The sequence below is a fragment of the Mizuhopecten yessoensis genome, unplaced genomic scaffold, assembly GCF_002113885.1.
Source record: "Mizuhopecten yessoensis strain PY_sf001 unplaced genomic scaffold, ASM211388v2 scaffold3229, whole genome shotgun sequence".
Lineage (NCBI taxonomy): Eukaryota > Metazoa > Mollusca > Bivalvia > Pectinida > Pectinidae > Mizuhopecten > Mizuhopecten yessoensis.
The window spans coordinates 711,464-725,025 of record NW_018404940.1 but is presented as its reverse complement, the minus strand read 5'-3'; the positions used below and the strand labels follow the sequence as shown (position 1 = coordinate 725,025).

General features: G+C 36.1%; 1 protein-coding gene across 4 annotated transcripts in view; it reads right to left on the bottom strand.

Moving 5' to 3' along the window:
• Window positions 1-12,090, bottom strand: part of LOC110447131 (transcription initiation factor TFIID subunit 1-like) — a 38,473-nt gene extending 26,383 nt beyond the window's left edge. For 2 of the 4 annotated variants that reach the window (XM_021492599.1, XM_021492603.1), the window contains exons 1-19: window positions 11,961-12,090; window positions 10,466-10,563; window positions 9,913-10,141; window positions 9,306-9,429; window positions 8,985-9,101; window positions 8,105-8,373; window positions 7,545-7,659; window positions 6,783-6,982; window positions 6,337-6,516; window positions 5,785-6,013; window positions 5,363-5,464; window positions 4,603-4,706; window positions 4,076-4,198; window positions 3,581-3,652; window positions 3,198-3,311; window positions 2,732-2,905; window positions 1,778-1,951; window positions 1,371-1,561; window positions 211-325 (exon numbers count right to left, since the gene is read on the bottom strand). In XM_021492599.1, the coding sequence (XP_021348274.1) occupies window positions 211-325; window positions 1,371-1,561; window positions 1,778-1,951; window positions 2,732-2,905; window positions 3,198-3,311; window positions 3,581-3,652; window positions 4,076-4,198; window positions 4,603-4,706; window positions 5,363-5,464; window positions 5,785-6,013; window positions 6,337-6,516; window positions 6,783-6,982; window positions 7,545-7,659; window positions 8,105-8,373; window positions 8,985-9,101; window positions 9,306-9,429; window positions 9,913-10,059 (2,550 nt within the window). In that variant the 5' untranslated portion in view covers window positions 10,060-10,141; window positions 10,466-10,563; window positions 11,961-12,090. The other 2 variants (XM_021492601.1, XM_021492602.1) reach the window with 2 other exon arrangements.
• Window positions 12,091-13,562: the final 1,472 nt, after the last annotated feature.

The following is a 13,562-nucleotide window of genomic DNA, read 5'->3' as shown; positions in this document are numbered from 1 at the left end:
TGTTGATAATAGCTTCCATATGACAAAACAGGTTTTATATATTTATTTGAATGTAAAACTCTACAAGTGTGTTAATCATAATATTCAATCAGCAAAAAGATTATTGGATAAAAAATCCATTATATCAGTGGTAAACTTTGATTTTCAGAAATATAACAACAAGAGCATATTTTTTCAAACAAGACATGACTCTTTGTTGACAGTAGGTACCTGTAGAAAATCTCTGATGAAGTTGTTAGCACGCTTGGAGTTTGGGCCAGGCACTTCCATCATGGTCGCTTCCTGTCCCACACAGTAAATAGTGCACACTTCTCTGATGTAGTAACTACACAACACAAACATTACATGCTGTATTTCACACTTCTCTGATGTAGTAACTACACAACACAAACATTACATGCTGTATTTCTTGACAGGTACAACCTAATTAAATCCTAATGTTACATTTCCTTGTTCACCAATAGGAAAAGGTGAAAATCTACATGTACATCAGATCTGTCTACTGCTGGTAAACACATAGTGACATTGAAACTTTTGTTGGTGTTTTATTTATTATATTTGAATAATTTTCTACGACCATCCCTGTTGATCCATTACACTAAACAAATACCGTAAAAACCCATCTAATTTGCGCACCTATGTAATTTGCGCAGGTACTTTTTTAAGGCTGAAAATCCCCAAAAAAGCTTCTACTCAAATATTTAGGTCACCAAAAAAATGTTGAGTAAAAAAACCATGTTCAAGTTCTGAAAATCGATCTCTAAAAATGAAAGACAAACCGCTTGGGATTCTTAGGATTTACAGAACTTACATGGAACGGAGCTTAAATTGAACAACTACATTTTCGTTATAGTATGGGGGAAACGCACCGAGATGTCGAAACGTAAGTTGATCGGCGATTCTCTGGCATAGGAATTTGGCTAAACTTTCTTTGTTAACAGTTACATATTTAATAATACTTTTCACATAAACCCGGGTAACAACACAGTATGAATCAATTGTATCTTTTATTGTTGTTTGACATAAATAAATGTGTTGATCGTCGTTTGTCGTTGAGTTCCGTGTACCAAGGGGTGATTATCTTGTGTCCATGATGGCGGTCTGCCAGAATCGTCGATCTTTTCATGAAAATAACTTGAAATTGCTTATACCTATGTATTTTGCGCACCCCCCACTTTGGGTATTAAATTTCTGAAAAAAAAGTGCGCAAATTACATGGTTTTTTACGGTACATGTTGGTTAATATTAAGTATAAATGAAGCAATTAGTTAATCACTCAACTTTGATTGTTTAAATCAACCGGAACAATAGAACAGGATTTTGTCACATAATACCAGTTATGTCTATAAATAAAAATATGCCTTCCTTACTTGTCTCGTTTCCTGATGATAACAAAATCCGTCTCTGGGACTTTGTGTTCAAATACTGATGCACGAAACATATTGTTTTCGAAGGCCTGGATACACTGTCCTGGATTGAGCGACCCAAGAAAGGGAGATGTATGTGCATAGGCCAGCTCCCCATACTTATACAGAGGGGGGCTTGTATCTTTACCAGGTTTCTGAACAAAACAAACATCCATATAAGCTCTCATAACATCTGACAGACTCATCTACCACATTGTATAACAAAGGTTTCCCATTTCCATCAGTTTTCTTTTATTTCTTATTTTTTCATTCCAGAAATGGTGGAATTAAGTGAAAAGAAAAGAAATTACTATTAGTGATTGACAGATTATTTTTCTAATTGTACAGAAACAAAACTCCCAAGTACTTACTCTTTTATAGTAATTCTTTATTTTGGTTGCCATGCCAACTTGCATTACCAAGGGAGGATACTCCTCCGAGTATTCGGCCAGAATCAACTCCCCGTCCATGCCAGTAAGATCCTGGGCAATCCTCATGAAGAAAATCTCACCTCCTCCATACGCCTGTCTCTCCTGGTCCCTCAACTACAACATACCAACACCCATAGTGTAAACCAACCCACTCTATATAACTACATAGAGCTGTTATTACAACTACAACATACCAACACTCATAGTGTAAACCAACGCACTCTATATAACTACATACAGCTGTTATTACAACTACAACATACCAACACCCAAAGTGTAAACCAACGCACTCTATAAAACTACATACAGCTGTTATTACAACTACAACATACCAACACCCATAGTGTAAACCAACGCACTCTATAAAACTACATACAGCTGTTATTACAAGAAACAATTATATTTCTGATTTGGACCGGGGCGATCACCAATGAACAGATAACTCTGCTGGCAGATTCAATCCATCCACAGTTTGCAACTATCCAAGCCTAGTGCCTTGCTTTTTCACATCATATTAGTTACCACATTTTACCGGTGATAAGCCCAGGGGGCTTGTGCATAAAAACATGTCAAAAGTAGAGGATGGGCTTATCACCTAATACGAGCCGGTAATATGTACTCGTCACAAAGATTTCCTTTCATACTTTCTCTAGTTTCACTTCATTGCATATACACCAAGGGTAATCAAGGCTATTTTCACTACAGGTAAAAAATTAATTCTACACTTGACGTACTCAAACTTAAAACCACTGTTAGTAAAATAGTAAGGTCTCTTTATGTATGACTTGATATTATAACAAAATATTGTTGAATTAACAAAGTGATAAAAACATATACCCCTTTCGTGTAAAATGGTAGTAACTTTTTGAGCTAAAAGAACACTGAAACACTTACTCTAGCCTTCCTCTTTATTTGTTTGAGGAGAGGCAGTACTGCGTGCGGTCCAGGCATGGACAAGGCGCCGTGGGAATATCTCTTCAGAGTATTTCTGTGGAAGGTGCGGAGCTTTCCGATACCCATGTAGGTAGGGAAGAATGGCTGTCGTAACTCCAGGCTGGGTGTTGAATGCTGTTGAAAAATTTAGGCAGTCAAACTATGTTAAAGTGAAAGTATTTTAAATGTTTGTGACTTGATATACAAAATATAACAACACATTTGAGAAGTCAAAATTTGTTTTCAAATATTAAGAATCTAAAAGGTTTAATTCACAAATATCAAAATTTAACATGATTTTAGCTAAGACAATATCACATACAGTAAAAATTACCTGGAGTAGCATCATTTGCTTAAAACCTTTGAATGTATTATATTTTCCCACTTGAGATAGAACATGACACTGCCCACACACTAGTCAGTTTACCTGTATCAGACTTCCCCCAAGGTTGCCTTTCACTGCATTCTCCATAGTTTTTGGACTGTAGTATTCATCATTAGAAATATTAAATGGATCCTTCTCCTGTAGGTTGGGTGCATTCTACAAAAAACACATAAAATATCCTTGGCTTAATAATCAGTTTTTTAAATAAAGACCGTTTTTTCTATTACAGTGCATTCCACTTACCAGTACCACTACAATATTTTAAGTGACTTTTCACTTAATATCATATTTCCTTTTTTTTTTCAACTTTAAAATCTAGTATTATAATTCAGTAAACTACACTGGCTTTGAGGTAACCTCCACATTATTATATAATTCATTTCATAGAGACACAATTAAAGTCCCTGAAATAAGGGACTTAGTACCTTTTCCTCATCTTCCTCGTCCTCCTTAGTAATACCAGCTTTGTTCAGTAACAGCTTGGACTTCTTAATCTCCTGCAATACAAAACACACCAGAAAGTTACGACTTTATCAACATATCTCAATGACATTAAAGAATTGTGGATTCATTTTGAAATGTGTACTTTTTAAACCTTTTATATCAAAACAATATTTTTTATTAAGGTTAAACCAAAGTTCATTCAAAAAGAAGACCCGAGTAAATTTGTCATTTCACTTCTGTGTCTCCCGCAGTTTTTTCAAAAAACAATTCCACATGTCATTTGAAACAATAGTCTTTTAAATAACTAGTCACAATCTTTTCATGGACCTAAATTAATTTAATAATATTTAACTGTTAATTATCCACTGAAATATTTGAAGTTTGGTTGACAAATAGTCAGTGTTTTTTTAGATAATTTCTTTTAACAACAAAAATCTGAAAAATTCATAAATCTGAGTGACATTTAAAGGGCTTACCTTTTCTTTTTTAGCTGGTACAGATTTGGCATTTGGGTCATTATCCTCTGGAAGTTCAAGTATAATGTTATCATCATTTGGGTCAAGGGTCAAGACTTGTGGCTTAGGGATCTTGGTCATATTCTGCAAAAGAAAGAGACAAAATAAGTACATTTGTATCAGGTTTCTCATGTAGTACTGTACTTAATTTTGTGGGTACTTTCTTCTGCAGTTTCACATTAACAAACTATTTCCTTCGTGCAAAATTTCATAGTTTACTAGTAAGTTGTAATTTGAGTTAGTTTGTTTGTTCACATATTTGAGGTATTGAAATTTGTAGCTGAAAATGAAAGTACAACTAAATAGAAAATAAAATTTCCTGCTATATTGCATAAGGTGGCAGGTAGGTAAAGGGGCATCCTCGATACTCCAGGGGTTTCACTCACTTTCGCTCATTGCATCCCTGGAATATGTCATAGAGAACAAAAGTGTGTGTAACCCCTGGAGTATCAAGTATGATAAAGGGGAATACGGCCTGATGGACTCACCTCTGAATCCCAGATAATATCGTCCTCCCAGCGTCCATAGACGAGTTCCTGGTTTTCTATAGGGAAGATGGAGTAGATTTTGTCCTTGGAGTCCGGGCCTTCTCCTGTGTAATACACACACACAAAATATACTTTAGTATCTTATCTCTCATCTGTATCACATATCAGAATACCCCCAGACACTGGCACTTATTAATTTTAGGAAGAATTCTCATTTTGTTACATGCAGATTAAGAGTAATATATATTATAGAAAGTTAACATCACACAAATCTTATCTTCAGTTTTGCCATCTTCCAAAATTACTCGATATAAACATTGACGAAATGTTTTAACAAGCTCGAGGCTTTATGGATGACCTTTCAGTGGCAATGACCTTGAGGTACGTCATATGGATGAAATGGTAATGATGATGTCCTTGAGGTTACAGGGATGACATTGAAGTGGTAATGACCCTGAGAATACATGAATGACACATGTTATAATGACCTTGAGGTGGTTGTAATGACCTTGAAATTACATGGATGACCTTTATGTGGTACATGTAACGACCTTGAGGTTACTCAGCTGACCTTGCGGTAATGACCTTTGATGATATTGTGGTAATACTGACCTTGAGGTCATACAGCTTAACTTGTGGTGGTCATGACCTTGTCATTACACAAATGATATTGTGGTAACACTGACCTTGAGGTCATACAGCTTTACTTGCGGTGGTCATGACCTTTACCTTACACAGATGATATTGGTCTGGTACTGACCTTGCTTTATGATGGGAGACATGCCAGGGATTGTCTTGGAATAACCAGGGTTCAGGATCGGCACTTTAGGAGTCAGGCCACTGATAATGTCATTGGGTTTACCTACAACAAATAAATCTGTCAAATAAGCAGGGCCTCATAACCTCATTACACACAGAATTTGTCTTTATCTGGTATTGCTATTAAACACTCACTTCAAAATCGAATTAGATTAAAATACATTCATGTCTAAATCTGTCAAATGATTCTAGAGGGACAGACATTAAACTAGGCTATTATTTGCAAAATGTTATTTCAAAAGCCTTTGATTTTGTCATGATATATTCCCAAGGTGCAGAGAAGATATGAGTATTGAAAGTGGAACCCGTGAATTTTGATTTCTTGGTGTGATGAAAAGAACACTGTGGTAAGGACATATGTACCCTGTGTGGTGAACTGGGTGGCAGTGCGGTGAGAGGTGCTAGGGATCCAGCCAGCAGAGGGCGCTTTCTGTTTGAGTGAGGCGATCACCTTGTGTTTTACATCCTCACCATTCCAGATAATGTCATCCTCCCACTGTAGCTGGGTTACCATGAGGAAAACCTCATCAGAAAACTCCACCTTCTTTGGGTTTGGATTAGCACTAACGTCAGCTTCCTCTTCAGTATTCTCCTGGCAAATTAATCATAATGACATGGAAATCTAAAAACAACTCAAATATCACCTTTGTCTATATCTCTGATAAATAAAAGTCATTTCAATGAGTTAAATTGGCTCAATATTCAACTTGAGGAAACTTTATTCCTTGTTGAAATACCCGCCAGTCAATTATATAACCATGCTCTGCTATATCTAGGTTTTATAAACATAAAAAGTATTAACTGTAAAATGTGCCAAAACTACCCAATATACAATAGCACTATTCATTTGTATTATATATCTATACACATCATTAATAGGACTTTTAGCAGTGCTACTTGCCCAGCACCCAGTACCTTTTTGAGTTTGAAGCCATAGTCAAAGTCGCACCCGAGCTCATCCACTCCAATGAAGTCATACCAATACTGAGCAGGACCATACCGCCATGGTTCTATTTTCAGGCTTTGTTCGGACTCCCCAGACGTTTTGTTTTGGTCAGTCAGAGATTTTTCTTCCTCTGTTCTCATCATCTTCTCCTGTTTAATTTAAGAAAAACAATATTGTTCTGATCACTTTTTAACTGACTTAATGTTTAAAGACAACTTTTGCAAAATATGTTTTGCTCATAATCAGATCTTTGAAAAACAATATTCTAACAAATATAATTTTCTCAAAAGCACTACCTGTAAAACTCAAGTTAATGTTCACATGCAATTTTAACAGTTGAAACTTTCATAGCAGTAAAAAAAACTCCTTGTAAAGTTTGTGCTTCATCATTCAGACAAAATACAGGTTTGTTTACCTCATCATCTGAGAGGCACTCCTCAGTCTGGGCTGGTCTTCCCAGGTTCAACATAAAGTCATCCTCCTCGTTATCCTCATCTACATGCATATCCTCAACCCCCTGGGGGTCTTGAGAGGGCCTTAGGGTCCCAGACTGGTTTCTTTCTTCCTTTGCATGAGCTACCATCCTCTGTAATGGTGACATCTTCTTCTCCTCCTCTGTAAGTCAGTAATAACACATAGCGAGTACAAGCTTCTGTAAATATCGGTACTACAACTTAACTCCATGTATACCGGCAGGATTTCATTTAAATATTGTTTTTTATAAACTTTATGTATAAATACTGACCAGGATTTACAGCTAAAATCTGTTTTTATTATAAACTCCATTTATAAACAGGGATTACAGCTATGACCTGTTATCAACATTAAGTATATATCCCATGTACTTTTAAGAATTTTGCTGAGAAAAAAAATTGACAAATGTTGAGTGCTTCTCCTCACATGTTTTAATTTGCCTCTGGGATTTTTCTAGTTGTTTGCAGTTTGATAAGGGACTCATTTGGAACCTCAAATCAAGCTTCTAGTAACAAATGACATTAAAATGTTAGACAAAAGATTTCAGAACAACAATGTCTCTCAAATGTACTGATACCTTAATTAAAAATGGCACAAATTTTGTTATATATATTGAGTATTGAGCTAAATGTTTGTTACACTTCTATAAACGTTTACAGTAAATTCTCTCTAGGATCTGTTGTGATGATTCCATTTGTATTACCTTGTTTTTTCTTCATTTCTGCTTCCTCATCTTCTTCTTCTGTTTTCTTCTTCTTTTTCCTCCTCCAAACATGGGGTGTGTGGACAGGTCTGAAGAGACGGGAAAATCTCAAGACCTGAAAATAAGAGCAAGTCATGTCAAGTAAGATGAATGAAGTCTCACCTGAATTAAAACTCTCATTCAGGATAACACATGACATGGCCACCAATAGTATTGTAGAGGGCTTCTGGATACTTCAGCTGACAAAAATTAAAATCTGTATAAAAAAATTCTTTGAAATTCATTGTGAACATCGATCTGCTATTTGTTTCTGTAGACTCAATACTAGTAACACTAGTTTTTGTACCGTACATGTAATTCATTGCGAGACCTTCATTTCTATCTGGACATTATATAAGTTAAAAATGGGTACATAAGCTCCAGACTTTTTTTAGCAATGAATTAATAACAACACAGCAAAATATTAGTTCAGATTATTTTCAGTGAATCTTGAATGTCTCTGGTTATACTATCTTTTTGGAGATATTGTTGATTTTATGAAGATACAAAATATGATATACCTCTCCATGCTCAAACTCAGGGAACAGTGTGGTGACCTCCACGGTCGCCAACTCTGGGGGTAACATGGCTGCCAAGGGGGTCTTAAACTTGGATTTGTCTGGGCTATCAGACAGCGAACCCTTGTCAGATTTTGGGGGGGTCTGGGCCTGACTCCCAGGGCTACCAATTTCCCCTCCCTCCTCCTCTGCCTTGCCTGATTTGTTTGGGAGCCAGGAGGGTGGAGGCATAAGTTTATTGTCATCTTCATCATAATCTTCCTCGTCATTATCTGAAGCAAAAACATATTCACTATGCAAATTGCGATTCCCACATTTTCTTATATAAACAATTATTTTCTTATATATAAGATTGCTGGTTCCGATCATAATATACTGTATCATAATTTTGCCTGACTCTATTTCTTAATTCTATCTTAAAAAAAAGTCTCTTTCAGGAAATGGCCATATCTTTCTAATTTCATATATCAATGTTTCGGAGAATGTGTGTCTATTCAGTCAAGTTTCTTTTCTTTATAATAGTAGCTCAATTTGAGATAACACAAATTTGACAATGAATCTGGCATTTTAAGAAAAGCATGCGAGTTCACACTTTAGCACTGTAACAGTCCATTTCAGTCCAGAAATGTAACGGATATTATGTAAACAATTTGTGCACCACTTCATTATGGTTTGACAATATAGGAACTTAGTAAAACAGGACAAGCTACATCCACAAGATTTGTGATATACATTTTTACAGACAGAAAAGGGTAACAGTTAATACTCAAACTTTTTGTGGTGAAACATTGAAATACACACCACTGCTCAGTCAATTATAGACTGATACATGTATCAATAAAAGATTTTACAAAATCTAAATACATACTTGACATGCACTTACCTGACTTGAGTGGTTGTAGACTGTTCATGGCCTCTCGCACCCTCTCTGACCCATCGTCAGCCATCTCTGTAATGTCCGAGTAATCCACAGCTCCTGCTACCTTTTTCTCATAATTCACTGGAAATAAACACAAAAAATGTTTGCACAATTAGGAATATAATATTACAAAAACACCTTCAATACATTAAATACGATATGAAAATAAATGATAAGTTTTTACAAAGTTAAAATAATTTAACACAGCTAACCATTTAATACACAAATATATTTGGGAAAAAAATATATTCTGCAGCATTACAAATTACTCATTAAGGCACATACAGCTGGATTCTTCTTGGTCACTTCCCTCCTCCGCCACCAGAATAGACTGATCCTCTGTAATCTCCCGTACCATGGTTCCAATCCCTCCCAGGGCACTCAGGGATCCAAGGTGTCGCTTGGATTCCTGTAAAATATTATATTATCACAAGGTGCTCTCAATATCTTAATCCCTATCACATGATGATAACCACTGGGACCACGAAACAACTTCATACAAGATGTCCCATGGACCTGTTATACTCATAATTGATGAAATTAAATATGTTATTACCAATTACCTGAGTTGTTAAACATACAAACTATGACAAGTCAAAACCCATAGCTGGAGATTTATGGGTATGCAATTTACATTCATTTATACGAGTCAAAGGAAAGTTTTACTGTACATCCGTTTTGCAAGTAAGGAAGTTGGTTGATGGAAAACCAACCTGTTTAGAGAAAATTGTTTGCACATTATATGTACTTGACATTGCCAGAAGGTATACATAAAATTGTAGAGGTGTTTCTAAAATAGATCTTCTTCAATCCAATAAAAGAATGACAAATGTGACTACTTTTAAACATAATGCTTTTCTCCATAATAACCAATGGTCCTTAAAAAGTTTACCTCATCAAGGAAATCCCCCTCCAGGTCTCCCTTCTTATCAATGTTCCCGAACAGGAAACCAGTGAGGGAGGACACAGCGCCCTGTGCTTCACCGTCATGATCATGGTCATGATCATGGTCATGATCATGTTCCTCTTCGCTGTCCATCCTGGTCAATGGTCAAATTTCAGACAAAACCGGAGCTCCACCAGCACAGAAACCAGAGTATTTGTCATGATGTTTTGTAGTCCTGTTTTCAAAAAGAATTGCGAATTCAGTGTTCTCACCAGAATATTTTTTTATGTGCTATGGTAACTTCCCCAGCCCAGCCCAGCCCAGCTGGATTCGTGTACAACTGCTGGACAAACAAAAGCATAATTGTTGCGTAAATATTCTATTCCATGTAAATACATACGCACATCATAAAGAGCATACAAAGAGTTACCTCCCCTAGCATATACTCATATCTTTTGATTGAGAGCACATCAATGTTTGAATTAATTCCATCATGTTTCTTCATTAATAAATTTCTAAATTAAACAATAATTACCTTGAAGTGAATTTATAAGCTTACCGTATTTATTACAGGTTAAGTAAATATGTTGTCAGGCAGCTGCAGATGCCTGTGCCTTGTGCACGATTTAATGGTTTAACAGCACTGGATTGCTTTATCTATAATTTTGTAAAAGAACAATTTGTTAATTAAATTAATCTTATAGAGTATGAATCAGTAGGTTTTTTGCTAACCAAACTTTGTCAACATGTTTTGGTTCTTCCAAAAGTTATAACTGTCATTTGGGACCTATCATAATAGTTTAGTCTGGAAGTGTCCCCATTATTCTAGCACGAATTATGTACATGCAAATTGCCATGTTTTGAGTACATAATAGGTGAGTTAGCAAAGCTTGTTAGTCAGGATTAAAGTCTTTGTGGGACTCAGCTTCTCCCTCTCACTCCTACACTTCTATATATTATAATTAACGCTACATTTAGGTAGGATGTTTTGGAAATATGCCTCAAAAATATAGGTTCACATTTGGTTTTCTATATAAATGTACAATATAGCACCATGAAGTGTTGGGATACCTGGGTGATATTCAATTACTCAACGCTCATCTATGGTGTATCTGTATATTTATAGTGACATAAACATGTTTGATACACGTAGCCAGTAATAGTCCGGTAGTTTATTGAGTGTTAATACTTATTGCAGCTTATTGAGTATATTTTCCTGTCACGTTATTTTACAATTATTATAGTATTTGATTTTTTTTATTATATCTTCGGGTTTTTGTATATTTGCCATAATTCAAACGTCCTAAGCATGCCTGGAAAGAGCAGCCAATTCTATACACTGGAGAATGCCATCCTTCAGAGAGTACCCCAGAACCAATACCTGGGTGTGACAATATCCAAAGACCTTAAATGGGGTCCTCATATCAGTAACATGGGTAAAAAAGCAAATTCCACACTTGGCTTTCTCAGACGGAACATTCGAAGCTGCCCAACAGTTAGCAAACGCACCGCCTACATCTCCATGGTATGGCCCATTATGGAATATGGGCCAGTGGTGTTGGATCCACACCAGAAGGGAGATGACAGCAAACTGGAACACATCCGACACTGTGCCGCAAGATTTGTGTCGGTGACCGCAAGAGAATCGGGAAGTGTGACACAAACTCAAAGATCTCAACTTACCAACCCTTGAGAAGACACCAGTTTTGGTAAGTTCAGCGTATCCATACAGATATAAACAGACAGATCAGACTTAAGATTCTGATGGACCAATATCTGAACTGCTGAATATACCAACGAACCTGTGCAGTTTGTCTCATAGGAGGAAATAACTCCTTCTACAGTTTATTAAATTGTAAACATTCTACTTGATCAATGATATCATTGCACACACGAACAATATATGGACATTTAAGATAGCAAGTCGAAAGCGTTCAGTACACTGTAATAATTCCCTGTGGGGTACATACTCAAGCTTGTCAACACAAAACGTAAACATTTTGGTATGGCTGGATATAACGAGGCGTTTAACGATAAGAGAATCGTTTACAAACCATCAAGCCAGAAACCTATGTCTTCGATTTTCGTATATATTGCAAGTATACGGGTCCATTAAACGCTACATATTTTACAATTGTTAGGAGCTCCGAGAAAGCCGCATCTAGAACGGCGCCATCTTTGTTGACAGCGCCATCTATAATTAAGGAGGAGATAATTACCCTCCATTTCCTAAATTTCAGGTTGCACATCACCATTATTAAATCGACTAATCCTTTAACAGATATTTATGATAATAACACTTGTTTATGACACTTCAATACAATGTTTTATTCTTGTGAGTTCACTTATATTTCATCCCAAAAGAACTATACACAGTTCATTCATGTATGATGAATGTCACTCGGACACATGCACTTATAGAATTACTATTGATATAGTTGCAAAAAATGAATTACACTGCACCATATATATAGCTGTTTCGTCCTTTTCCGTTTGCCAAATAGTTGGAAATCCAAATTGATTAAAAGGGAAGTATATAAAAACATTTAACAAAAATCAGAGGTGTACTGGTTAATTTCATATTAATAATGAGTTAAGTGGGTATTTTATGAACCCTGCCACTACTCAAAAAGAGACAGTTGTAGCCACGAAGGTTACGGCAAACCTGGGGACTAAAAAATACAAAAACATAGTCTATACCTTAAAAGATTAATGTAAGTCACATACATGCGGTTGCACCTGTACACATGATTGCAACTATATCACGATTGTGGGTGACACGTACTGTACATGCTGTTTTGTCCTTCTAGCCTCTAGGACTCGTCGGTGATGCGAGGGGCCAAAATACTGGCAGTGAGTCCGTTCCATGTAGTGCTCCAGTGTTACAACTTTTGAGTCTAAATTTAAGGGGGTGCATTTTCACCTTGATTATTTGAATTCCAATACTATATGAGTAGAGGTTAATTTCAAATTAATCATTACGAAATCAACCATCCACTCTCAACTGATTTACTGATGAGAATACAGATGATGAAAATGCTTTAAATTTTTCATCTGTACAAAACTTCATCATCCATTCTTAAAGATTAGACTAAGTTCTATTCATTTTACAACGATCCTTTGTTGCACATCACCTATTTCCTCTCCTTCTATTCTTATTGGCACGGGCATCTATATTCCGATTTGATCTTAAAACGTAATTTTTATCTCATTTTTTTTTAATCACGTATCACCGAGTTTGGTGTCATGCGAAATTTTAAAACAATGAGATAAAATTACATTTCACAACAAACCTGACTGTGATTTTGTATCATTCTAAGTTTTCTTAAAACTTTATGTAATATTTTATAGATGCATTCAGTTCCTGGTTATCGGAGGTATCATCACTTAGATAGGAGAGTCGTCAGATTTACCGTCCGTGTTGGTCGATGATCAAAGACTAGATAAACAAGAGGCCCAAGGGCCTTAGCGGTCACCTGAGTTATATCATAGGTACTGGTAGCTTTATTTTATTGTTTAGATGTGATGTGGAAATCAGCATGTAAACTAAGTGAAATACAATACTTGTCATGTCATCAATGGATAAGAATTTGAAAATATTGGTAAATGTTCCCTTTGGGGCCCCGCCCTAGCCCCTGGGGATGGGGCAGGAATCC